Source organism: Amblyraja radiata, chromosome 20 (genome assembly GCF_010909765.2).
Source record: "Amblyraja radiata isolate CabotCenter1 chromosome 20, sAmbRad1.1.pri, whole genome shotgun sequence".
NCBI lineage: Eukaryota > Metazoa > Chordata > Chondrichthyes > Rajiformes > Rajidae > Amblyraja > Amblyraja radiata.
In genome coordinates, this window is record NC_045975.1 from 7131852 (window position 1) to 7159684 (window position 27833).

Consider the following 27833-nt stretch of genomic DNA (forward strand, 5'->3'; position numbering starts at 1 on the left):
TTTTCTTTGCAACCTTTCTTAAATAGAGATGCAACATTAGCCACTTTTCAGCCTTCTGACATCTCACCAGTTTATATAATTATATTTCAGCCATGGCTCCTGCAGTTTCTTCTCTACCTTCCCACAATCTCCTTACCTATTCAGGCCCAATAAATTTAACTACTTTCATACGCATTACATCCAGCACCTCCTTGTCTATAATATGGACTGTCCCGCAAGGCCGTTATCTGTCCCAAGTTCCCTAGTTTTCATGTCTTCATGGGAAAAACAAGGGAGAAATATTCATTGAGGATCTTGTCCATCTCCTGCAGCTCCACAAATAGATGGCCACCTTGGTTTCAGAGCAGCCCTAATCTCTCTCGTTGCCATTTTACCCTTAAAATCTCTTTGGATGTTCCGTAATCTTATTTGCCAGCACTATCTCATCCTCCCTTTTTGCTCTCCTGATTTCCTTCTTGAGCATGCTCCCCAATCTCCTAAACTTCTTCAGGAATACGCTTGATCCCTGCTGCCTATACCTGACCTATGCCTCAATTTCTTTCATCTAAGTTTCCTTACTCTACCTGCCTTGCCCATAACTCTTACAGGAACGTTCAGATCTTGAAATCTCACTCCCACACTTTTAAAGCACCCCACTTTCCCGGTGTTCTTTTGTTCGCAAACTAACTACTCCAATCAACTTTTGCATGTTCCTGTCTATCACCATTAAAATTGAGCTTGCCCCAATTTGGACACTACTTTATCTACTTGTTCATCTAATGTAGTAGACCCTTTTCTGAACCTATCCATTCCTTCAGGTTCATCTTTTTCAATCCCTGCCGTCAGCTCAGTTCTCTAAGCTCTTCATTAGCCAATTTGGCATGGGTTAGATTTTATCTGAATATCACTGAGAAACCTTGACTTTATGATGTCATTGCCGAAATTAGTTCAATCAATGATATTTACATAATATTACAAGCATTGCATTTCTGTGATAAATTAAATTGGTAATTGCACTATGCATTTGCTTTTTGCATTTCTTGTTTCTGCCCTGCTCCATTTGCTTTACCAAACCTTAAACTTTGGAAAGTGTAGATTGTGACCTTGGAAGTAGCGATTGTTCAAACTACAGTTCTATTATAAAATGGCTTTGAATGAAAGGCATTAAATGCCCTTTCTGCCCTCTGAGCAACAATTTATGGCTACACAGCAGCAAGAGTTCTTTTATAAATCATATCTACAAATAAGTTTCCTTTTTTTTCCATGTGCTTATGAAGACTGAAATAAAAGAGTTAAAATTCTTGATTGTTGCGGAATAGATAAAGTGAATGTCAAAGCAGTTGGGTGGGGGAAACAATTGTAGATTTTAAAAGCAAATTGCATTTACAAAAGGCTGCTGTAAACATTCCAGAGTGATTCAAACAAAACATGCTGAACCAAGAAGAAAGATGTTAAGAATTTTCCACGCTCTTTATGTGTTTTTTGTTATATAGTTAATTGAGAAATTGCACGACAGCACACATAATAGTTTAATTCCCAATATCGAGCCAGAAACCAACTTTAATGATGTATTAATTCAAATAAAAATGAAAATCACAACATACATATTGAATTCTTAACATAAATTTTGCTCTTTTCCAGGTACGGGAGCGGTTACGAGTAGCACTAGAAAGAGTTAGTGCTTTAGAAGAAGAAATTGTAATTAGAGAGAAAGAGGTGGGTTTTAATGCTGGGCATTCCTGGAATTTTACAGCACCTGAATGTTCTACCACAATTCAGAGTGCGTCTAAAACAACAAACTCTGGGAATGTACAGAAATATAAGCGCATATAATGAGTGTAACACTAGAAAGGTCACTAATACTAGATTTGTAAGCCATGGTGCATTTGGTGATGTTTCAGCTTTTGTTGGATGCATTAAATTCTAACTTGGGCATCAAGTGTCCCATGTATGGGGTGGGTCATTGCTGCCATTAGTCTATTTTCATTTTCAACTTCTGCGATTTATAAAATTAGGCAGAATCCTGAACTTTCCACCAAGGACATTTTTTTTTTTGCACAGGCAATGCATAATTGGCAACATTTACATTCTCTAACTTAACAGCTAATGTATTTATAACAGAAAACTTCATTGCAACATTTATGAATTACAAATGTGTTCATTTTAATTATGTGATTGATGTACTGTAATTTCTTTCAGCTCTCCTTATTTAAAGTGCAAAACATCCATCCTCCAAAGAGAAGCATAGCAGATACATCAGATGAAAATCGTGGTGGTGATAATTTACCTAGCACAAATGGCGTGGTATGTTTCATAAGTATATATATTTTTTATTGCATAGTTTGTTTCCTTCCTATAAATAACCATGTTGTTGACTGGTAGATACTTCCAGTCCAAAGAAGTGTCTCGACCCGAAACGTCACCCGTTCCTTCTCTCCAGAGATGCTGCCTGTCCCACTGAGTTATTCCAACGTTTTGTCTATCTTCGATTTAAACCAACATCTGCAGTTTCTTCCTCCACAATACATGCAATAATTTAATTGATGCAACGGGATGATCTCTTAAGAAATGAAGATTCAAAGCATGAGATTACATAATAAGCTTCATACTGTAGTAAAGCAGATATGGATAATTTTTCAAAAGCACATTAAAATACTTGCATTCTTACAAAAATGTTAATGTACTAAATTTTCATAAACAAATTTGATATGAGCACAGTGGCAGGGAAGGTGGCAAGTCATATGGATCTGACACACAGATTGCTCTTTAAAGACTTGTAGTTCCAATCGACTTAATGCATAAACGATGACTGCCACTAAAATGGCATCAGGACCATAGAGTTTTATTAGCTTGCTTCTTGGTAGGATTACATTTGGATCCAGTCCATGGTGGGCTTAAATCTCCCATGTTTATATCGTCACATGCATCGATTTGCTGGTGACTTTACCACAATCAAAAATGTAGTTCAGCAAATAATGGTAGCCTCCATTTCTGTATGCATTCTCAAAACTGCACATTTTCGCAAGGGGTTTTGCTGCATTCTTCTTTGGAAAAGCCAGTTTGCAATCAAAGGCAATTAACGTAAGACTTTTGGTGCTTTTTATTTTAGAGAATTTCTAATAGTTCTATCAGCCACGATGAAGATTTGATTAAAGTAATAGAACTTCAGGAAACAGTAGATAAACAAAGCAAGGAAAACGGGCAGATGAAGGATCGACTGGTTGCTCTCTCTGGTAGAGTATCAGAACTTGAAGAGGATCTGGAGACAGCCCGCAAAGACTTGATTAAGTCTGAGGAAATAAACACTAAGCTTCAGAGGGACTTTCGCGAGGTAAGAATATGAAGGTAAAGTTACCAAAGAGTGTGAATTATATGCTGAAAAGTGATGAATAAAAGGATTTGTAAGAGTTTGGCTAGTTATTATTAACATTTAAAGTGCATAACTGCATGGATGAGGCAGGGAATCATAGCTAGTGTCTAGTTATTATTAACTTAATGTTCTGTAACTATTTACCAAATTCATGGTCATGAACCATAGAGCAGGTTGATGGGTGGATTCCCTGTGTTAGGGAATTGAACATGTTCATGTTTCATTGCTGCCAGGTAAGATAGTGAATGCTGGCTGCTTCATGGCAGAGACATTGGAGGAAATTACATTGTGTTCCCAGGATATATATCTGGCTAGGAAAAGTATTGATTCCGTGCAGTGGGTACTGACACGCAGGTCCTCCCCAGTCTACGACAAAGTTCCGTTCCTGAAAACTGTTCGTGACCTGAACAATTCATATCAGAAATAATCAGAGGTAGTGCATGGGAGAGGAACATCTTGACGGCAGATAGAGCAGGCGTGGGAAGAATGGCCGATAGCTGGTCTCAATAGACCAGTGAGCAAATAAATTTGTTCAGTGCTTCCATCTCTGTTCAGCTTGGGACCGGGAGAGAAGGCACGTAAAAACGTACCATTCCCTGCCGGCAGGCGATGCCCCCAACCCCACCGTTTCTCAACTGTTCGGGTGCATGTATGTGCTGTCCACAAATTGGGTGTTTGTAACCTGGGGGAGGGGGACATGCAAGGACATTTTCATAGCACGTTAAGGTGAACTCAACATTTATCAAAATTCTCAAACATGCTTGAGTTTATTGTTGCGGGTACTGAGGTACAGTGAAAAGCTTTTGTTACGTGCTAACCAAGCAGCCGAAAGACAATACATGATTACATTTGAGCCATCACTAGTGTACAGATACTTGATAAAGGAAATACCATGAGATAACGTTTTGTGCAAGATGGAGTCCAGTAAAGTCCGATCAAAGATAGTTCGAGGGTCTCTAATGAGGTAGATGGTAGCTCAAGACTGCTCTCTAGTTGTTGGTCGGATGTGATACAAGCTTGTGGCGTGCAGACAAATGGAGGATTTGTTTGCTCCAGCAGATTGAATGGGGGTGGTGGATACATTGAATGGAGAAGGAGCAGTAAATGAACCTCAAACTTCTATTTATAATAGGCTATGGCTCAAAAAGATGACATGGAGGAAAGGATAACAACGCTTGAAAAACGCTACCTCAATGCACAACGAGAAACTACATCAGTACACGATCTTAATGATAAACTTGAAAACGAACTTGCCAATAAAGATGCCATGTACATACAGGTATCTGCATTCATTTACAAAAATGTTCTAAGTATTCTATTGTGCCTGTTTCTATCGATAAAGCACCAAATGAAAATAACATCATGTGGAAAAGAGAGAAACATGAGATGATGCTTATTAAAAGAACACTTGTGAATCCTGGCTTTTTAGTGATTAGCAATTAATTGCTTCTCGGTGTCCAACATAAAATATGTGAATACAGCTCTTTCCATATTAGAACATCTAATATTCACCTGCTGTCTCTATTGAAGTATCAGAAAGTAGAGTAGACAAAAATGCTGGAGAAACTCTGCGGGTGCAGCAGCATCTATGGAGCGAAGGAAATAGGCAACGTTTTGGCCCGAAACGTTGCCTATTTCCTTCGCTCCATAGATACTGCTGCACCCGCTGAGTTTCTCCAGCATTTTTGTTTACCTTCGATTTTCCAGCATCTGCAGTTCCTTCTAAAATAGAAAGTAGAGTACTGTTCTGTTTTATTTTCTAACAGAAATAACCTCTGCTTTATGGTTGGAATTTAAATTGTGTTTAAATGGAACCAAGTTTGTTAAATGTCTGAGCTTGTCTTTAGCCACAAAGGATTGCAGTCAAAATTTCTCTGAACAAATGCACTTGTGGATTTTAACTTTTTTTTGTCTAAATATTCCTGTGTTGGAAATTGATATTGAAGTAATAATATTTCAAGTTAAACTTTTTGTCTACTGTCGTGTGCTACTTGCAATTGTGGTGAAGGATCTCATATTTAGTGAAGAGTTAGTTGAATGAATGTACATTTGGCAATGGTTGTTTCAACACATTTTAATCCTCCATGGTACACCCATAATAAAAGTGACAGTTGACTTAATGTGTGAATTTGTTTTTGAACCATAAACAAGATAAAAGGAAAAAAAAATTGGAAGTAAAATTGGTCAGTCTGTATCAATAAAGATATAAAATCATTGATTGGGATGAGTTCTGATGAAAGCATGCAGAGCTTTACAAAACTCTTCAGCATTTTTCATGATTTGAAAATTAGTTTCCCAGAAATATTGAAATAAGTTTAATCAAGTTTTACTGTCATATGTCCCGGACGGGACAATGAAATTCTTACTTGCTGCAGTACAACAGAATATGTGAATGTGTCAACATTGTATATAAAGGGGAAAAAAAAAGAAAGTTCAATAAATAACAAATATAGTGCAAATAACAAATAATAATATAGTCTTTTGCAGATTAGGGCTCATAGTTTATTCGTTGTGTTTAATAGCCTGATGGCTGTGGGGAAGAGGCTGTTCCTGAACCTGGACGTTACAGTTTGCAGGCTTCTGTACCTTCTTTCTGATGGCAGTGGTGAGATGAGTGTGTGGCCAGGATGGTGTGGGTCCTTGATGATGTTGGCTGCCTTTTTCAGGCAGCGACTACGATAGGTCCCTTCGACGCTGGGAAGGTCAAAGCCGGTGATGGACTGGGCAGTGGTCACAATTTTTTGTAGCTCCTGGACGTTCAAGTTGCTGAACTAGGCCACGATGCAACCAGGCAGAATGCTCTCTACCGTGCACCTGTAGAAGTTTAGGCGAATCCTCTTCGACATGCCGAATCTCCGTAATCTTCTCAGGAAGTAGATTCGTTGATGTGCCTTCTTTACAATTGCATTGATGTGCTGGGTCCAGGAAAGATCTTCTGATGTCTGCACGTCCAGGAATTTGAAGTTATTGACCCTCTCCACCATCGTCCCGTTGATATAAACAAGATTGTGGGACCTCATCCTTCCCCTACCAAAATCCACAATCAGTTCCTTCGTCTTACTGATGTTGAGAGCCAGGTTGTTGTGCTGGCACCATTTGGTCAGACGGTCGATCTCACTTCTATACTCTGAATCATCCACATCTGTGATTCTTCCAACCACAGTGGTGTCGTCGGCGAACTTTATGATGGAGTTCGCACTATGACCGGCTACGCAGTCATGGGTATAGAGTGAGTAAAGCAGGGGGCTGAGCATGCAGCCTTGAGGTGCTCCCATACTAATTGTTACTGAGGATGAAGTGGTTCCTCCAATTCGAACAGACTGTGGTCTGTGGATGAGGAAGTCGAGGATCCAATTGCAGAGGAATCTCTATTAATTTTACAGCTAAGCACACAGAACTAACATAAAATTACCAGTCGCTCTACACCTCCATCCCCCACCGGAAAAGTCTTAAAGCCCTCCGTTTCTTCCTCGACTGCAGAACCAGTCAATATCCGTCTACCAATACTCTCCTCCGCCTAGTAGAGCTGGCCCTTATCCTCAACAACTTTTCCTTCGACTCCTCCCACTTCCTCCAAATCCAGGCGTACATTGGCCCTATCCCCGAACTCTACCTCCGCTACATTGACGACTGCATTGGTGCTACCTCCTGCACGCATGCAGAACTCGCTGACTTCATCAACTTCACCACCAATTTCCATCCTGCACTCTAATTCACTTGGAACATCTCCCTACCATTTCTAGATCTCACCGTCTCCATCACAGGAAACAGATTATTGACCGACATCTACTACAAACCTAATGACTCCCATAGCTCTCTAGACTACAATTCTTCCCACCCTGCTTTCTGTAAAGACTCTAACCCCTACTCCCAATTCCTCTGTCTATGCAGCCACTCCACCCAGGATGAGGTTTTCCATACCAGAGCATTGGAAATGTCCTCATTCTTTAGGAAACCCTGTTTCCCCTCTTCCATTATAGATGAGGGTCTCACTAGAGTCTCCTCGATATCCCGTAGCTCCGTTCTCGCTCCCGATCCCCCCCATTCATAACAAGAACAGATTCCCCCTTGTCCTCACCTTTCACCGCATATAATCTTTCAACATTTTCGCCACCTCGAACATGATCACATCTGGGCACATCTTCCCATCTCCTCCCCTTTCTGCTTTCCACAGAGACCGTTCTCTTCGAAACTCCCTGGTCAACTCGTTCCTTCCCATCGAAACCACCCGCTCCCCCGTTACTTTCTCCTGCAACCACAGGAGATGCAACATCTGTCCCTTTACCTCCCCCCTCGACTCAATCCAAGGAACCAAACAGTCTTTCCAGGCGAGGCAGAGGTTCACTTGCACCTCCTCCAACCTCATCTACTGTATCCGCTGTCCCAGGTGTCAACTTCTCTACATCAGCAAGACCAAGCGATCAGCGATCATTTCGCTGAACACCTCCGCCCAGTCCGTCTTAACTTACCTGATCTCATGGTTGTTCAGCACTTCAACTCCCCCTCCCATTCCCAATCTGACCTTTCTGTCCTGGGCCTCCTACATTGTCAGGGTGAGGCCCAGCACAAATTGGAGGATCAGCACCTCATATTTCGCTTGGGTAGTTTACACCCCAGCGGTATGAACATTGACTTCTCTAACTTCAACAAGCCCTTGCTTTCCCTCTCTATCCCCTCCCCCTTCCCATTTCTCCCACCAGTCTTACTGTCTCCCACCACATTCTATCTTTGTCCCGCCCATTCCCCTGACATCAGTCTGAAGAAGGGTCTCGACCCGAAACGTCACCCATTCCTTCTCTCCAGAGATGCTGCCTGTCCCGCTGAGTTACTCCAGCATTCTGTGTCTATCATAAAATTACCCACTGTCTTTATTACACTGGAGTTTTAAACTTTTGAATATTTCTGGAAAAAAAGGAATACTTATGTAGTGTGATACCAAATATTTATTTATATTATAACTCGCCATTACCTAATTTTGGTCTCCAGTAAAGATGAAGGTCTAGGTATAGAATAAAGGTGCAAATTCTTTATTATTCATTTCCAGATTTGCAAATGGATTTGCTGCCTTGTAGCGAAGGTGTTAATCAATAATGTTTGGGGGGGAGCCTACTCTTCTTCTTCTTCTTGCGTATGGCGTGCACAGCCTAAAGTTGTAGGACAACTTGTTCTATTTGATCTTATTCGGTTGATTGCATTCGTCGAAACAGGGCAGACCACGTGAAGGTTGCAAGCTTCCACCCCGGAGCCTACTCTGTTACATGCAAGACAGAAATTGTCAGACGGTGATTGGAAAATCACTTAGTGAAGAAAGTTGAAGATAATATTGGAAGAATTCCTAGTCGTGATGTGGAATCCTGCAAGCATGAGATTTGGGCTTTTAGGGCCTTTATTTAATTCCCTGATTAAAAGCAACGTATCTAATATCCATTCATTACCATCAAATGTTCAACTTGAGCTTCAGGCCACAACTGTTTGGCTAAGTACTTTAAAATCTCATTCTCTCCCCATGTTAGTTGGATTTTCTCTGATCTGGATGGATATGTATTTTTTTATTTTTTTTGCAAATGATTCTCTAACTATGTGTAAACTGACTAAATGTAACATGCTTTAAATATAGAGTGAAGAGAAGAACCGTCAGTTGCAGGAGCGGCTGGAACTAGCTGAACAAAAACTCCAACAGACGCTCAGAAAGGCAGAAACCCTACCGGAAGTAGAGGCAGAGTTGGCACAAAGAGTGGCAGCTCTCACAAAGGTAGGATGCAGTATCTACAAGGTGCATTAAGTTATTGACCATGTTTAAACCATAAAATAAAAGTGAAGCAGAAAACTGCATCCTTTAGAACTACCATTTTTCCTATATTATCACGTTTACTTAATGCTGAGTAACAAACTTTGAAAATTCAAAGTTGATGGATTATTTATGGATTTTTACCTCTTTTTAAAAAGGATATGATTATCCAGAATGGAAAAATGACATTTCTGAGGTTATAACCAATCATGCCTCTTTGGGTCTGTATGATTTAAAACCTTTATCATATCTGAGTTCTAATACACTAAGTGATAGGTGCTTTATGCTCAGATAACAAAATATGTTATCATAGATCAGATTTGCAGAATATTGTCCACAGGACTGCTTTGGCTTGAATGTTGTTGTTATTTTCAGCACTTATCCTGCAAATCTAAATCGTTGAGCATTATCGGTACCTGCAGCAGTACATTTGATTCTGTACTTCGTTGCAAGGGTGTTCTGAGAAACAGTCACTTATCGAATTTTTAACTTTTGAACCCTAAATAAAAGAAAGAAGAATAATCACCACATCAAAATCATACGTAGCACTCTAAGCAAATGAAGACGAGCTACTTCAGTTTGTTGTTCCATACCAGCAAAGTGAACATGGCATAGGCATATTTGGATGATGGGGTTTAATATTGCAAAACTGTTGGAATTGGTCACAAAGCGCTGGGGTAACCCAACAGGTCAGGCATCCTCTAGAAAACATGGATTGGTGGTGTTTCGGATAGAGACCCTTCAAGGGTGTCTACCTGTGACACCACTTTCCATGAACTATGTACCTGCACTCCTAAATCTCTTTGCTCTACAACATTCCCTAAAACCCTGCCATTCACTGTGTGGGTCCTGCCCATGTTACTCTTCCTAAACTCCAACACCTCACATTTCTCGCTATTAAATTCCATCAACCATTCCTCAGCTCACCTGTCCAACTGATCAAGATCCTGCTGCAATTTTTGACAACCATCTTCACTATCTACAGTACAATACCACCCATTTTAGTGTTGTCTTGCTATCATGCCATATATGTTATCATCCAAATCAGTGATATAGATGACAAACAACAATGGGCACAACACCAAACCCTGAGACACACCACTAGTCACAAGCCTCCAGTATGACAAACAACCTTCCACCATCTTCTGCTTCCTTTCATGAAGCCAATTTTCAACCCACCTGTCCATTACACAGCTTAAAGGAAATTCGCCCAAATGTGATGACCTAGATGTCATTACATTTGCTCCACGGTTCCGTATTAAGGATCAAGAAACAATGTCTTACTATGTATAATTGATTATTACAGTGTTGCACTATAACATCTGAATTTCATCATGTAAATCTGCTAAGAATATTGTATCACATCATTTCCATTTCTCACAAGGAGGACCCTTTTTTGTTTTGATCTCATGGAAAGAGGTAATTTGACCCATTGAGTTGTACCAGCTCTATGCAAGAGAAATCCAGCTGACCCTACTTTGCTGCCCTGTCCCATTGCCCTGCACGTCCTTTCCTTTCAGATCCTAATATTTGTGGAACTGAGCTGCTGCATATTGATTGCTTAAACTTCTTGACTTGACATACACGAAGCCAAGTGGAACAAAGCAATGACATCTGCACTTCGTGGCACTGTTCAAAATTTCTGATCATTAAACTTCAGGGATTTTGTTGCACTTAATATAATCAAATGGATATTAAATTGAATTCACATACAATTTAAGGAAAATAGAGAGGATAATGAACCAATTATAGTTCCAGAAAAGTTGATACTTCTGTTTAAGGCAATGCAGGTCATTTCAATGTTCCTCTTAAATTGGACACTCCTGTTAGCATAGCCTCTTTAATATTTGTGAAGTGAGGGCTATTGCAAGCTATCTTGGGTCAAGCTGGTAACCATTTCACGTGCTACTTCAGTTGAACAGACCGAGGGCCCAAAGCTAAGGGATAACCAGAATCGAGGCTAATCGGGGACATAGCATTACTTGACAGGACTGTTTGTATGAAAAGGAATTTCATTGTGTTCGCACTCTGCACCATTGAGAATTATCTCATTATGTTGGCAAAATGTAACCTATAGTCCAGCAGACCAGGAGATAGAAATTGGTCCCCGATGTGCCTGTGCTATGAGATTTGAAATGAGTACAACGTGGGCTGTCTTTGGGGATCTGCCTTAAGTTATTTCTGAGCTACAGGGGGAGCTGCAGAAAATTTATAGTAAGATCTCAACAGTCACAGGCAGCCAAGTATTTTTAAAAGAGCAATTTTTTCCCCAATTCCTGAGGTTAAATCTTCAGTACAGGGTGTTAGCCGTTCCCATTTGCAGCTTGAAGACTTGGCGACTTGACGGAGTGTTGTACATCTGGTATGGATGATGGACAAAATGAGTAAGCGTGGTTTCTGCACGGAAATCCAATTTTGTGTACTTCTAAAGATTTACTTTTGTTAAGTATAATAATCAATTGAATCAGTTTTGAATATAATTTGAGATTAAAATTGCATATCCATAAATTGCAAAAATTGTTTAGGGTAACTCTAATTGCATATCATAATATTTTTAATATGTGCATAATTCTGAGCCATTCTGTTAATACTTGCACATTGTTTAAGTCAGTGTACATAAAAATTGGTCCATGTATATGTCCTCTTCCATGAGCTTTTGCCTGATATCCTCTTATTTCATACTTGTTTAACATTTCTGAATAAACTAATTTTTAACCAGTATTCATCTTCTCTCTTCCCTATTAGTATGATAGTCTTAACAACAGTAACCTTTCTACTGTTTCCTGTACCTTTTTGCCTTTCTTAGTCTGATCCTTCCCTTTCTTCTGAAGAGTCTACTCTCATGGAGGCTAAACTGATGGAACTGAGCTCCATGCTTAGGAAGGTAGAATATACAATATTCCAGTCACTGCCTTGTGCTTGCGACTTATTGCCTTCCGCAATCAGTGGCATTTGAAACCTAGACCTTGTCATGAGCTTGCTGAACATTAAAGCTTCAAAAATACGCACAACAATTCTTTAAATCATCATTTTGCTTCTGTCATCTTTTCATAAAATGCCACTTACAACAGGCTTTGTGACCACTGGCTGAAGCTTACTCTAAACTGGAACTATGCATCTTGGGGAAACTTTGAACTTTCGTAGAGATTTATCATTTCAAAGTGCAATCCTTGAGTTATTTGACAATGATATTTATTTATTTGTCAGGCTGAAGAAAGGCATGGAAACATTGAAGAAAGGTTACGGCAGTTGGAGGCACAGCTCGAAGAAAAGAATCAAGAATTGCAGCGAGTATGTTGATTGCGGGGGGTGTTCATGTTACTGCCATTTATTGAATCTAAAATGATAAATCTGAAACTAAATATGGAATCTTACGCAGCTCCTAACATTAGTGCATGGATTCTATCCTTTATAGATTTATTCACAATATCGACTGTGGACTACTCTACTTCAAAAGTAAATTCCCAAATCCGTTGCAGTGGCAATCAGAGTTATTTTGAAGTGCTTTTAGTTCTTCAGCTGACTACTCAGAAAAATCTAAAACTTTGATATGACATGCATGCTTTTTTATTATCAATATTTTAAATATATTGAAAAGTGGGGAATAAAATTACACAATTCTCTTTATCCTCAGCACCTTCCTTACCCGAAATCCTGGATGCCACTTACTAGAACAAGAGTTAAAAGGCACTTATTTGTAGTAGAGTACCCGTTGTTTGGAATAGGCTGAGGTTGTGCTCCAGTACGTTACATAAAGACCTTTCTGTCACCTGCACAGTTGCAGAGTAAATACATTACTTTGCTTTTCAATAAAAATCATTGATTTTTTGTTTTCCATGTGTTGTTTGGATGTCAATATTTGTTATTTATCACACTAAATCTAGGAAAAAATGTAATGTACATTTTACTGAATTTTGGGATCGTGTCTCCCACGTTTATGCTAAGGCTAAGAATACTCCCCTTATGTTTATACATCTAAGTTTAAATAACATTTCATAAACAGGCTAATTTCAATTTTTAATCAAACATAATTACCACATTAAAATCACAGTGCTGGATGATTTTCACATTATTTTCTTTTCCCTTAAACTATGATCACAAAAAAATCATTTTGGACGTAAACATTTTGGAGATAGACAAATACTTGAAAATTAAGCACAAAACTGCAGATGCTTGAAATCTGAAATTAAAACTGTAAATGTTGGGAAACGCTTCATGGGTAAGACAGGATAGCCAAATGTTTTAATAGCTTGTCACTAAACTTGATTCTTTTCTGTGTGCCAAATATCTATCTTCATACGTTATAAAGCTTTTGGGTACGAGGTAAATATGAATATGTTTAACATGAGTATGAAGTTCTTATTCACTTGGACAAGTGCATGCTTTTGAGATTAAGCATGTTCTTGTGTGTAAAAATTACCTTATTTATTACATATTGACCTACTGGCAGTTAATGCATTTTTGTTAATCCAGTTTTGTTAATCTACCCATTATTTATCCATAAGGCTCGGCAGAGAGAAAAGATGAACGAAGAACACAACAAGCGCTTATCAGATACGGTGGATAAACTGCTGTCAGAGTCCAATGAAAGACTTCAGCTACATCTGAAGGAAAGAATGGCTGCATTAGATGAAAAGGTAGTCCTTTTTAAATGTAAAATAATAAATTTCCGGTAAGGTTATTCGATCCTTGCAGTTAGATGGTGTTCACTGTATAAACTTGGTCTATTTATCTGTTCACTGGGCTGTTTCTCAGACACACTGCACAGTAACATAAGAAAGGGAAAAGGGGCATTTAGCCCCTCAAATCTTTTCTCTGCTCAGTAACAGATTTGCAACCTAACCTCACACTTGCCCCATATCTTTTCATAAATATAAGCTAAGCAAAGTGATCTCTGAATTAAAATCAACTATTGGCCTTGCATCAGTTGTCATTGGCAGAAGAGTATCAAATTTAGAAACTTTTCATCTTCACCACTGAAAAGCCAATCTAAAATGTTCACACACTGTTTCCTAGCTATAGGCAGCCCAGAAGGTGGGAAAATTGTCTTTCTACTCCATAAGTTTCCTTCCCTATCTGGAAAACTTCAACCACCTATTTTCATTTGGAGGAAATGCAGCTGTTTATTTATCTTTGCAATATATCATTTGAAATCGTGTTATTATTCTGATAAATTGCTCTGCCTCAAAGGCCAATTTACCGTTCCAAAGATTGGGCCACTACTGCACGCGGTACTCCAATGGTAATCTATCCAGAGTTTTGCATCGTACTTTCTTTTATTCTTCCTTGCATTTGATGTACAGATACCTTGCATTTTGCATGTGTTTGATTCAAGTATTTTTGAAATAACGTGCTTGTTTAATTAACACTCAAATCAATGTACACGCTGTATTTTTGAAATAACACATATAAATTTATATCTATTTAAATGTATATGCTTAATTTATGCATTTCTGAATTGTGCAATGTTTTTTTCGGGACGTGACCCCTGTGTAAAATGCAAGGCATGCAAAGGCCCTCCATGCTTTTTACCATGTGATTCCAATAGATGCTCATTGGAAAACAAAATTAAATCAATAGAAGGACCAGCTTGTTATATTCACCAGCAGTATGAAGAAGTCTGTTGCAGAGTCTTGCCCCTGTCTTGAGAATGATGTGGATGTAGAGAGATGCAAGTAATTTAGGGGATGACGTTCATGATTGGAATCAAGGCGTAGAAGTGGGGAAAAAAAATCCCAGTCTTATTATGGAGATGTCATCTATTTTTTCATTGGGAAATGTTAATTTTATTAAGTTTATATTGAATTAAGCAATATTTGGTGAAAAATTATCCTGGAAAATATTATTTCAGAATTCGCTTATTCGAGAACTTGAAAATACAAAACAACTGATTGAAGAGACGCACCAAGAGAAGGTGAGCTGCCTTTGCACGCTGTGATATTTCTCATAATCCTGTGCATTTTGATTCTCTATCTCATAACCTTGAAGCACACGTAGAAATTTAATTTACCTACACTGGTACTTAAAATGCTTCGATTGTCACTTATCGATATGTATTTTGTGTAACTGCGAGCTTTCATCTTAAACTCTTCAATGCAAATCCAAAACGTGCAGATGTCAAAAATCCAAAATTAAAAAGGAAAATGCTGCAAATACTCAGCAGGTCTGGTTGCACCTGTGGGAAAAGAAACATAGTTGTTTCTCGATCTGCAAAACATATTTTCAGTTTTCCATTTGTTCCCCCCCCCCCCGTCTGATTCCGAATAAAGTTCTCACCAGATGCCTTGGTTTCATTCCTCTATTTCCCCATTTCAATTAATTCTGGTCCTGGCTTAGTCTTCTTCCACCTCTTTAACCAGGACCCATCATCCCCAAACCAGGACCCTTTCACGTGTCCCCAGTACTCTCGATCCACTTGGAAATCTCCCTCTGGCCCTTTACCACCTCTCAATCTATTAATTGCCAACTGCCACTTGACATTGACTGACTTTCCCATTTTCACACATCATATTCATAGGATATGTGAAACAGCATTTTCTACAGTCCTACCCAGGCTCTCTCCCTCAACTCTTTTTCCAAAGCATTGATGACTGCATTGGTGTTGCTTCTTGCACTCATGCAGAACTTAACAACTTTATTACTTTTACTGCCAATTCCCACACTGCTCTCATCTTCACGTCGATCTCTGACCATTCCCTTTCTGCCTCCATCTCAGGAGGTGGACTACCCTCTGACATCCTTTAAACCATTGGTTAGGACATGAGGTTAATTTGTGGTTAATTTAATTGTAAAAATGCATTACGAGGTGGGTGTTTCTCAGAAAAATCCTGCTTGCTGGATCTTTCCCAAACTTTCTGCAAATGAATCGCAAATTATTCTGGAAGAACATTCCCTGCTGATATTTTCCAAACCTGGGTAACAAAGATTTGAGTATAGGAGCAGGGAGGTTCTACTGCAGTTGTACAGGGTCTTGGTGAGACCACACCTGGAGTATTGCGTACAGTTTTGGTCTCCTAATCTGAGGAAAGACATTCTTGCCATAGAGGGAGTACAGAGAAGGTTCACCAGACTGATTCCTGGGATGTCAGGACTTTCATATGAAGAAAGACTGGATAGACTCGGTTTGTACTCGCTAGAATTTAGAAGATTGAGGGGGGATCTTATAGAAACTTACAAAATTCTTAAGGGGTTGGACAGGCTAGATGCAGGAAGATTGTTCCCGATGTTCGGGAAGTCCAGAACAAGGGGTCACAGTTTAAGGATAAGGGGGAAATCTTTGAGGACCGAGATGAGGAAAACCTTTTTCACACAGAGTGGTGAATCTCTGGAATTCTCTGCCGCAGAAGGTAGTTGAGGCCAGTTAATTGGCTATATTTAAGAGGGAGTTAGATGTGGCCCTTGTGGCTAAAGGGATCAGGGGGTATGGAGAGAAGGCAGGTACAGGATACTGAGTTGGATGATCAGCCATGATCATATTGAATGGCGGTGCAGGCTCGAAGGGCCGAATGGTCTACTCCTGCACCTAGTTTCTATGTTTCTATGTTTCTATAACTGGACTGGCCCATTTAAATGTTTTGACTTTAAATATAAAATTATCAACATTTGTCTTCCTGGGGATCTTAATGCATACTTGTTAATACATTAAAATTATCGTTTCTAGGGGATAGGCGCTAATATGATTTGAAACTGTTACAAATTGCACATCTCTATATACCTAAAAGTCTTAGTCTTGTTTGTGCCCACGAATGTGTCAATCTGGTTTTCCTATCTTCCTCCAAACGCTCGGCCACAGCCTTCCAATTTCCACACATTCTACTCTCATCTTTCCCGTGGTGGCGATAAACATCTTACCGTCGCATTCCCACCTATATTTCCGAAGTCATTCATTCTTGACGTTTTAAAAACAGCCCCAAAAACTCATCCATTTCTGGAAAAAAAAAATCCGAATGACGTCACAATGCACTCACAAGGCAGGACGCCCCACTCCGGGAGGGAGAGCCACTCCAGCGCTCCAACGGCAGTTTCCCCCCCCCCCCCAATCCCTGGATCCCCACCCCCACACGGGGTGATTCAACCCCCCGACCCCCACACGGGTCACCCCGGAGCCCGACCCCCACATTATTTCACTGTGCCGAGGATTGGGGGGAGGGGGGAGGGGGGAGAGAGGAGAGAAAGTGGTGGAATATTACGTTGGGGGAACGGGTTGCATTCGGGGAACAGGTGAGTGATGGAATATTGCGTTGGAGCAGACCCAACTGGTCTGCACTTGGTGTAGTTAATAATAAACTTTCATTATCTTGCAATATTTTTCAAATAATTTTGTTTTCAAGCAATTTAATATTTTATATTTCAGAATCAGTTGATGGTTGAAATTGAAACCTCACGGGCTGAAAATGATCAGTGGAAAGTGAAAGCGACTTCTTTTGCCGATCCTCTACCTCCTAGGTATTTCACAAAAGTAACAATATCTCTACCAATTTGCAGAAAATTGTTTTATTATTCTATTGCCTGTTCTTTAATTCGTATCATAACTTTCTCTTTTTTTTAAATTTTGAACCCTGGCCTGTTTATTGAAGCATTGCAAAATATATTTCTGGGCAATTTAATAACATCTAAGAATCTAAAATTAGATAATGCTCTAATATACACTGCCAAGGTATGGCTTTGCATGCTATCACTGAAAGATAAACAACTCACATAACTATAGTAGCATAATGTCCTAAACTTTAATATGCTATTTGACTTTTCATTCCATGTTGCATTAATTTAAAAATTCTTGTCTTTTTTGCATTAGTTTACTTAATTGTAAGTTACTTCACAGCATTTCCAGGCAAATCTCTATATTTAAAAAAAAACTTGCTCTGCAAATATTCTTAAATTTTTGCCCCTCGTATCTTAAAGCTGTGCCCTCAAGTACTTGACATTTCCTCCCTGGGAAAACGTTTCTGTCCCTCTATGCCTCACATAATTTTATCTACTTCTATCAGACAACCCCTCAGTTATTAGGGGAAAACCAATATTTTCCCTACCATTGATATAGGCCCATCTGCCTATAATTTTCTAGTTTGTCCCCATTTCCCCTTCTTAAAGGAATAACATTGGCTATTCTTCAGTCATCTGTGGTTAGAGGGTATACAAAGATCTTTGTCAAAGTACCAGCAAAACTCCTTGCCTCTCAACAACCTGAGATGGAACCCATTAAGCCTTGGGGTCTCATCCACCCTGATGTCCTTCAAACACACAGGCAATTTCAATTTCTACTTTTTTACTTAGCATTTTGCAGAGATTTTTTTAAATAATAGTTTGAAGAAAAGGTGACATTTCTAACTTGAGCAATATCTAGACTTTTGAACCGAAGACAGATACACAATGCTGGAGTAACTCTGCTGGACAGACAGCATCTCTGCAGAGAAGGAAAGGGCGACGTTTCAGATCGAGACCCTTCGTCAGACATAGAGATATGGAAGGGTAAGGTGAAAACACAGATCAAAGGGGACGATGATTAAGGAAATATAGAATTTCTATGGGGAAGGTGACAAGGAGGCATACAATCAGTAACATTTAATCAGGAGGACAATGAAACCATTCGGAGAGTAGGATGGGGGAAGGGGTGGAGAGAGACGGAGACAATTTGGAATCTGCCCGCTAAAGGGAAAATTCCGCTATTTATTATCACTGATAAAGCAGACAAGTGGCGAGCTACTTTTCTACGGAAGTGTTTAGCTGAAACAAACTACAGTGTTGATGTAACTGAAAGCTGAAATCCGAACCCATTTTGACGTGCAAGTCTGAGCCTGTCACAATACTAGAGCACAGAACCTGGAATGAATGTGGACACTAACACCGATTTACTCTGTGCAAGTTTGGCAGCAATGTTGAGAAGTTTTGATTCCCACAGAACTAAACCTGCAGTAAGCATTGCTTCCCTCAGCAGATTTACCTCTAAAGTTTGTACAATATGCAGTCTTCAGAACTACAAATAGAGGCCCGTTTGGAGCATGGCCATGTCCTAATTTCTTAATTCCTGAAACAACAATTTCTTTGCGTTCCTAAAACCATCTGACGAACGAGCTCAAATCATCTGTTCATGGACCCTGATTTTGAAACTGCTAATGCATACAAGATTTCCATAGATGGATTATTTGGTGCATAAATGTAAGAATACTATAGCGTAAGAAATAGAAGCAAGATTAGGCTTTTTAGCATCTCAGGTCTGTCATATATTTGTCATTCGCCGTCATGGTTGATCATCTACCTGATGCCACTTTCCAACACTAATCCCCAGCCCTTCATTTCCTTCATATATTTAAGCATGGAAGAGATGTCGGTCACTATTCCCTCTCCATCGGCTCATTTAATTGCAGACAACTCTTAACTATTTTTATGGTGTGATTTTTTTCGATGCAAGGATTATTTAATGTTGGGAACTGCCATTGATCTTTTAGATAATACCGGGATACCATTAATGAATTATTATCTAAGCAAGCTTTGCTCTTGAAATCTAGACATGAATTCAATTCACCAAGCAGGGGCCCATGCTCATTGAGAATGCGATTTGGCAATACAGTTTTGGCCCTGTAGTTCTATTTGTAATATTGAGGCTGCATGCAAGCCAAATCACTGAATTTACCCAAAATGTTGAATTGTTTTGTTCCAGCCGGCCGCATTTGGGCAGCAGCTCGGATTATAGGTATCCATTGCCAACTGCGTCAGAGGGAGATGCCCTCCCAGATCCATACAACAGCACTCCTCCAGTATTGCGCAGAACTCAGAAAGGCCGCTTAGCAGCTCTGCGAGATGAACCTTCAAAGGTAACAATTCTTGCCATTATTCTTTGTTTTTAAAAAACCGAGATGAAACATCATTAGAATCTGAAATATCTCTGCCATGACTGGATGTGGTTATCTTTAAGGCAACTAAAATTTATAGTTTTAGTTTGTACTGTTCTGGAATCCATGCACGAACATTGGTTCCCTTATTTCCCTTAAATCTTTGCTCATTATGGTAAAGTATTTTTCCATTCTGGTGATTTGGCTGACCTGTAATCCATCCTAGTGTTATTTAACATGAAGAGTCTGACATCGGTGTTTAATTGCTCGAGGATTATTTCGAATGATGCTTATTGGCATTTGCAAGTTATATGCTTTACTACATTGAGTTTCGGTCATGTGATAAGAGCAGAATTAAGCCATTCGGCCCATCTACTCCGCCATTCAATCATGGCTGATCCAGCACTCCCTCCTAACCCCAGTCTCTTGCCTTCTCCCCATAACCCCTGACACCCGTACTAATCAAGAGTCTATCTATCTCTGCCTTAAAAATATCAATTGACGTCCTCCACAGCCTTCAGTGGCAAAGAATTCCACAGGTTCACTGCCCTGTGTCCTGTCAGTTTTGCTTCTTCTATCCTGCTGAATAGTGTGACATTTTCAATCCAATTATTCCATTTGACAGCCATGTTTCTTTCATGATATATTTTCTTAGAGAATATTAAACTCCCCTTGCAATGTAATCTCAATTCCTATTTCACTGAAACACGCGAGTGTTATGTACTATTTAATTGTTATACATTGCTTTCGTTTCTTGCTGCATTCATGGCGGATTTCTACAGAATGTAAGTTGTCTTGTGCTACCTGCCCAATTTGTAATCTTAAATAGCTTCAGAAAGACACGTCAAGTAGTAACTTAACTATTCTTTGAAAATCTGAAAGTATAGTTTTCTTTGTGACAATTTTTAATTCTTTATCATGGTAAATAGCATTATTATCATTATCATTATCATCCTTTATTGTCATCTTGCAAAGCAACAGTTGTACAGTGCAAAATGAGAAGACGTTTCCCAGGGAATACTCGCATCGCACATAAAAACTTAAACATTTCACACATAAAATAAAAACGATTTAAAAAAAAAAAAATCCAGTTCCTGATAAAACAGTACGAATAGTTTAAAAAAGTGCAGGTAAAAACAGCAACATTAAAAATACAAGTAAAAACAGTCATAAAAACAGATATCTGTCCAAGAAAACATAAATAAAATATTTCACAACCTTCTATTCATGTGGCCTATAAAGGGCCTCATTGCGTATATGCATACTGCAACATGAACACCGGAAGTTGTTTATTTTTATTTTTATTTTGCTTTTTTTTAGGCTGTTTTATTTATTTTACTACATATTAATTTTAAAGTTTTTGGTGGAGGCAAATGATAGTCTGAGTCAAATACTGTTCTGCCTACGTTGCTGCACATCTGAAAATGTTTGACCTGTGCAGCTTCCATCCCTCTCCAGAGAGCAGCAATTTCTAATATAAAGTTTGAATTTTCCTCTCCATTTCCACATCTCTCAGGAATATCTACATTTGCATTACATATTTTGTTCCATATGATTTAAATTATATTACCAATATTAGTTAATAAGTAAATCATGTACATATAAATGTAGATGCAAAAATAAAATAAATAATTGGAAAGCACTAAAGACGTGCAAAATTCTGTATTCCAAGCCTATTGTTTGTTGGTTTGCAATTGGTCATTGTGGGTCTTTATTGTTACCTTTTCAGCTGATTGGTCCCTTTTCCCAATAATTGGATCTATAATTTTGAAACCGAATGCTGTACATAAATGAGTGCTCTTTTTGACAAAATGCTATTGAGACATGGGGACGATTAAACATGTAAAAAAAAAAACTTGCCTGGGTACAATTTTGCTAGGCAATAATATTCAGTTATGGGACCAAGGACTACTAGATGGAATTGGTAATGAGGATCTGGAAGTAATAATAACAGTTCAAACAAAGGATCTTTAACCTGAAATATTTACCGTTTTCTTCCCACAGCTGCAGCCTGACCAGAATTTCCAGAATCTTTTTATTTTAGATTTTCAGCATTCAGTTTTTATTTTGTTTTTCCACGGTGGGATTTGGTATCTAGATCAGTTATACTCTGATTGAATTTTGGGAAAGAGGCTCATTGGATAGAAAGGTCCTTTCCTGTCCTTGCATCTCTGTTCCATGCTTGACATTTTGGTAACCTGCTTGAATAAGTTGCACTACACTTTTGTAAACAGGTCCAGACTTTGAATGAACAAGAATGGGAGCGTGCGCAACAAGCCAGCGTCTTGGCAAATGTCGCCCAGGCTTTTGAGAGCGATGCTGAAGTGTCGGATGCAGAAGATGATAGAGAGACAATATTCAGCTCTGTTGATCTACTCTCACCAAGTGGTCAGGCTGATGCCCAAACTTTGGCTATGATGCTTCAAGAACAGTTGGACGCCATCAATAATGAAATAAGGTTTGTCCTGTTATAATGTATCGATGTTTCATAATGATTAGCAAAAAGGAAAAAAAACTCAAATAACTGTTAATCAAGGATGAAAGCATCACAGATCAATTTCCCTCCTGGGATAAATAAAGTTCTAATAATAATATATTTTATCGTCATTGCACATCAGTGCAACGAGATTTAGTATTCAGCTTCCAACCGATGTAAAGAAAAGTAAAATAAATAAATAAGCTGTGTGACGTGACCATCCGAGGGAGACAGTCCAGGGGGGCTGGGGGGCACTCAGCAGGGCCGGTTCAGAGCCGCTATAGCTCTGGGAATAAAGCTGTTTCTGAGTCTGGAGGTTCGGGCGTAGAAGGCCTTGTAACGTCTGCCGGAGGGAAGTAGTTCGAACAGTCCGTTACAAGGGTGTGAGGAGTCTTTATGGATGCTGATGGCCTTCCTGAGGCACCGTGTGTGGTAGATGTCCTCCAAGGCTGGTAGCTGTGTCTCAATAATCCTCTGCGCTCTGTGGACGACGAGCTGAAGAGCTCTCCTCTCCGCCTCCGTGCAGCTGAGATATCACACAGAGATGCCATACGTTAATATGCTCTGTGGTGCAGCGGTAGAACGTTGTCAGCAGCTGTTGGGGCAGACCAGTCTTTTTTAATGTCCTCAGGAAGAACAGTCGTTGCTGTGCCTTCATGACCAGCGCAGCGGTGTTGGTGGACCATGTGAGTGCCCAGAAACTTAAAGCTGGACACTCTCTCCACACTTTCCCCGTAAATGGAGATTGGGGCGTATCTTATTGTATCGTATATAATCTTGGCTGAGAAGCTCTTGGTGTTGGATTTAAAAATAAAAATAAAGTCATTAGCTTCATCTGCAGACTATTTCCCCCCCCCCCCCCCCCCCTCCCCTGTAGAAGTGACACAGTTAGAATAAATCTAACAATAATGGGATAATATAAACACTGCGTGTAAGTAAGTTTAAGTGATTTCAGGCTGAACAAATGACTGAATATTTCCATATTATGCTGATTCCAATTAAAATCTCAGTGAAAGCATGCAGAGCATGTTTTGCTTCAAGCATCCACGTGGCAGCGTGAGATGGAGCCATTGTTTGTAATGTTTTCATTTATTATTTCATACCATGATGATAAGCGTGATAAAACAAGAGTGAAAATGTGCTTCAGCATTCAAGTTAATTCTTCCGCAGGCTCATCCAAGAGGAAAAAGAGTCCACACAGCAGAGGGCAGAAGAAATCGAGAGCCGAGTGGGTAGTGGTAGCCTTGATGGTCTGGATCTCTGCCAATACCGAGGAGGTACCCTCCCTGCCTCTTTCACTGGCTCATCCCTTGCCAGGTCTTCACCACCTGGCAGTGGACATTCCACGCCAAGACGAACCCCTCGAAACGCTGCTCACGACATGGACAGGCTTGGTGTCATGACACTGGTGAGTTTAAATCTTTCTATTGTAACTTTGCAATATCTTTCCGCAGAGTCCATTGCGCAGCACATGGCCTTGTGCTAACATTAGAGTAATACTGTGTGGTTACTATCCAAAATCTACTTCTGCTGATGAACATGCCACTTCAGTACCCCTTAATGATTTTTCATTTCATTCATTTTTGGGATCTGTGCATCATTTGGCAAGGCCAGCATTTATTTAATGTCCTTGTGTAATTGCTCCTGCGAAGGGTGTGGTGGGTCACCTCCATGAAGAGCTGCAGCCCATGTGAAAGTTCTCCTGTGGTGTAAGGTTGAGACCTTCAGGATTTTTATTCTGTAATGATAAAGGGCCAGCAATGTATTTCCAAGTTATGGTGGTAGGATGCCCTTGTCCTCGAAGTTAGAGGCTGTGGAATTGCTGTTGGTGTCGATTGGATGAGTAGGGAACTGAAAATGTTTAAAGATGCACGTAGTACTTAAATTACTGGATTAGAAACACAGATCTGGATCACTGATTCAGAAATACAAGTTCAGAAACATGCACAGCAGCTGTGGAATTTAAACTCGATATTAAAATTGAAATTATAAAGCTAATTTCCATTATGGTGATTATGACTCTACTAGACTGTTGAGTGATTCGGGGAATAAAATTCACTGATCCTGTGCACAAACATTTATATATAACTCTAGTGTGCATGGTTTTCCAAAGGGAATAGAGAATAAACAAATCTTTAAATCTTTTGTAATCAAACCTATAAAAATGCTGATAGCCAATTTTTCAGATGCATGGAGCCAAAAATTGAAAAATGATAGCAGACATGATAATTTTAATAGCAATGCTACCGGAACTGGGGTAGACAATTTCAGTTTAATGTGAATTTGATCAAAATTAGGCTATTTTAATGTTGAATATTTCCAGGTTTGTCTTGTCACCTTAAACGATTTAAATAAAAAGATAAACTCTATACAAAATGCTTGCTGATGACATTGAACTGTGGAATATCTAACTATTGAATAGCTTTTAGAAAAAACTTGAAATTTAACTGTAATGGGCAACAAGGATGTGAAGTAGATCATATTTTGCGACTTAAAGCATTGTTTTCCGTAGTTTAAGAAATATAGGTCATGACCACTTCATGTAATATTTTCCAACTGTTTATATTGGGAGTGAAACCCCTGTTTTTGTTTGAAGAGAGAATCGTGCAAATCTGTTGCAAATGCAAGGACTTGTTAAATTTGTATTCATGTAATACATACATATTTTTGGATGTCACCAACAATTTGTCCTGTTCCAACGACATCAATGCTGCGGCAAGAAAGCACACCAATATTTCTACTTCCTCGAAGGCTATGGAGATTCAGCGTGGTCTCCAATGCCTCGTACTAATTTCAACAGAAGCACTACAGAAAGTATCCTACCCAGGTGCGTCACAGCTTGGTACGTCAGCTGCGGTATCCAAGACTGCGAGAAATTGCAGAGTCATTAACGCATCCCAATCCATCACACCAACAGCCTCCTTCTTCACCGATTGCCCTCAACTATACTTCATGCTGCCTCAGGAAATCAACTAACGTAATCAAAGACCACTCATGCCCTAGTCATTCTCTCTCCCCTCTCCCGAATACGCAAATGCTTGAAAATATGTAGCACCAAATTCAAGAACACTTTCCCCAGTTTTATCAGACTCTTTAACAGACCTCTCGTATGCTAAGATTCCCTATCTTCCAATCTATCTTACCGTGACTCTTAGACTTTTTTTTCTCTGGAGCTATATCAGTATATTCAGCCCTGTTTATTTTCCCTCTTACAATACCTGATGCGTTTTTTGTTGATATGAATTGCCTGGATAGCACAAATTCAAGTTGTTCATTGTATCTTCATACACATGCCAATATAAACCATACCAATATCATTTCAGTAGGTAATATTTGAATATTGCAACCTGTGATTTAAAAATTGTTCTGAGGCAAACAGTTGCTCGGAGAACTGTGTAGATAATGCTACCTAGTAATCATGATGTGTTTGCGTTCAAGTGATCCTGGCTATATTGATGTGTCAAGAACAAATATTTCATAATCCAATAGTGCATTTTGCTGCATCTTCTACTTTTGACTTTTTATGGAATATGGTGTTTTCATGTTTTAATCATTGCTGTTTTCTTCCTCATGTTTAGCTTTTTCTCCATTCCTCTTTCTTATGGCAATTTTAGTCAAGCTCCTAGCATTGTTTCCTCAAACATTTCTATTTCTTATAAAGTCTATATTGTTGCACATCACGTTGACCTGATAGCTCAAGCATCACCAAGTTGTCCTGAAAAAGTAAATGGATTATCTTATTCATTTCAAAGGTGCATTTGTAGGTGCCAATATCTAATTGATGCAGAACTTTATATACTAAGTCACAAATTTAATATGACTCGTATTAGACCTTATATTTCAGATTTTATAATTCTATAAACATTTGCAGCTGTTGGATATCTGAAATTAATAATGAAGTATAGAGATGCTTAGGCCCAACCAATATGGAAAGAAACACAATTGACCATTGAGTTTGATGACTTGGCCTCAAATCATTAAGATCATGAAATTAGAAAAATTAATATTTTTGGAGAAATGTCTATCTCCCTCTCCATCCATGCTTTTGTTATTTTGAAAGGACATTGGATTGAAACATGAATTATTTTTCTCTCTCCCGATGTGTTGACTGGTGTAGCAACAGGTTTTATTTGTATTTCTGCATATTTGTCTTAACGTCAGGAAGTTATTTCATTACATTTTAAGCCAATCCCTTCAGAAATTGGAGGAATGTGCCACACCTAAATGTGATATGGTAAACAACAGCTAACATGCATTAACTCGATGTAACTGAATAAACAGTTTATTGGCTCAATTCAGAACTTTAGAAAGGGCATGTCTGGCTGGTTACTGCTCCAATATTGTTGGTAGAAGGAACCACAAATTCATTTCCTGAGATGTTTCATGCATGTTTAATCCAATTAATATTCATGGAGCAATTTAAAATGTAAATTTGACACTTATTAGCATTGGAATGTCATACAATTGTAATTTACTGAAGCACAGGCTAAATGTAAACTCGAAGCTGTTCGCCCAAGTGTAAGTCATTCAGAGTGACATAATGCAGAAACCACAGTAGCGACCTATAGGTGCTCAAACGTTTTATAAATATTTGCTTAAATCAGGGCTTTCAAAATACATCTGTAGTCTGACATTAATAACATTTGCACTGTTCAAGATAAATCTTTCTTGCTGTCTCTTTTTGTTGTGTGTAATTTCTAATGCAACCTGGTCTTGTCTAATCTTTTAAATCAGTTTGTTATCCTTAATGACTCTCTCTTTTCTTTGCATGTGTCTGTCAGCCTAGTGATTTAAGGAAGCACCGTAGGAAGGTAATTGTATGAAATTGAACTTTGATTACCTGGCAACAGATTGTTGATTAGACACATTTGTAGTCATCTGCATCTTAATCAGTGCAACAGTTGCATCTTTCTCATGTGGCTTTTTCCTTTCCCTCGCTTTAAACAACATTAAAAAGGTTTTCAGAGGGACTGTCTGCATTCAACTTCTACTTCTACTAGCTAAAAATACGTGTAAATATTAGTCAATGTTGTATAAAGTCAAAATGACTCATTCTTATCATTTATTATTTAAAGTTAAGACGTTGACGTGGAAGATGGTAAAATGCTGTGACTCCTTCATCCACAAGATTATTGAACTAAATACTCATGCTATACTTATCCAGAAAGTGGTGAATGGGTGTTTATCTGACTCGATGTCTGTAGCAAGTGATGTACCACAAATATACATTTACATATGATTTGAATGAATGAATGAAGTATTGGCCAAATATTCACGTACAAGGGATTTACCTTGGTGCTCCGCCCACAAGTGACAACATGACATACAGTGACAGTTAGGAATGACACATAAATTGGATGAGAATGGAAGTGGTCGGATTAGTAAGTTAGT

At 39.0% G+C, this 27833-nt stretch overlaps 1 protein-coding gene across 14 annotated transcripts in view; it reads left to right on the forward strand.

Annotated features, from left to right (window-relative positions):
• The window catches only part of ppfia1 (PTPRF interacting protein alpha 1), a 106850-nt gene that overhangs the window by 45767 nt on the left and 33250 nt on the right, over nucleotides 1-27833 (forward strand). For 8 of the 14 annotated variants that reach the window (XM_033038716.1, XM_033038721.1, XM_033038719.1 and 5 more), the window contains exons 4-17: nucleotides 1621-1695; nucleotides 2179-2283; nucleotides 3089-3310; nucleotides 4482-4628; nucleotides 8967-9101; nucleotides 12345-12428; nucleotides 13643-13774; nucleotides 14989-15051; nucleotides 17491-17582; nucleotides 19795-19948; nucleotides 20749-20751; nucleotides 22201-22424; nucleotides 23613-23850; nucleotides 27224-27253. In XM_033038716.1, coding sequence (XP_032894607.1) covers nucleotides 1621-1695; nucleotides 2179-2283; nucleotides 3089-3310; nucleotides 4482-4628; nucleotides 8967-9101; nucleotides 12345-12428; nucleotides 13643-13774; nucleotides 14989-15051; nucleotides 17491-17582; nucleotides 19795-19948; nucleotides 20749-20751; nucleotides 22201-22424; nucleotides 23613-23850; nucleotides 27224-27253 — 1704 coding nt within the window. The remainder of the gene's footprint in view (nucleotides 1-1620; nucleotides 1696-2178; nucleotides 2284-3088; nucleotides 3311-4481; nucleotides 4629-8966; nucleotides 9102-12344; nucleotides 12429-13642; nucleotides 13775-14988; nucleotides 15052-17490; nucleotides 17583-19794; nucleotides 19949-20748; nucleotides 20752-22200; nucleotides 22425-23612; nucleotides 23851-27223; nucleotides 27254-27833) is intronic. The other 6 variants (XM_033038717.1, XM_033038727.1, XM_033038728.1 and 3 more) reach the window with 3 other exon arrangements.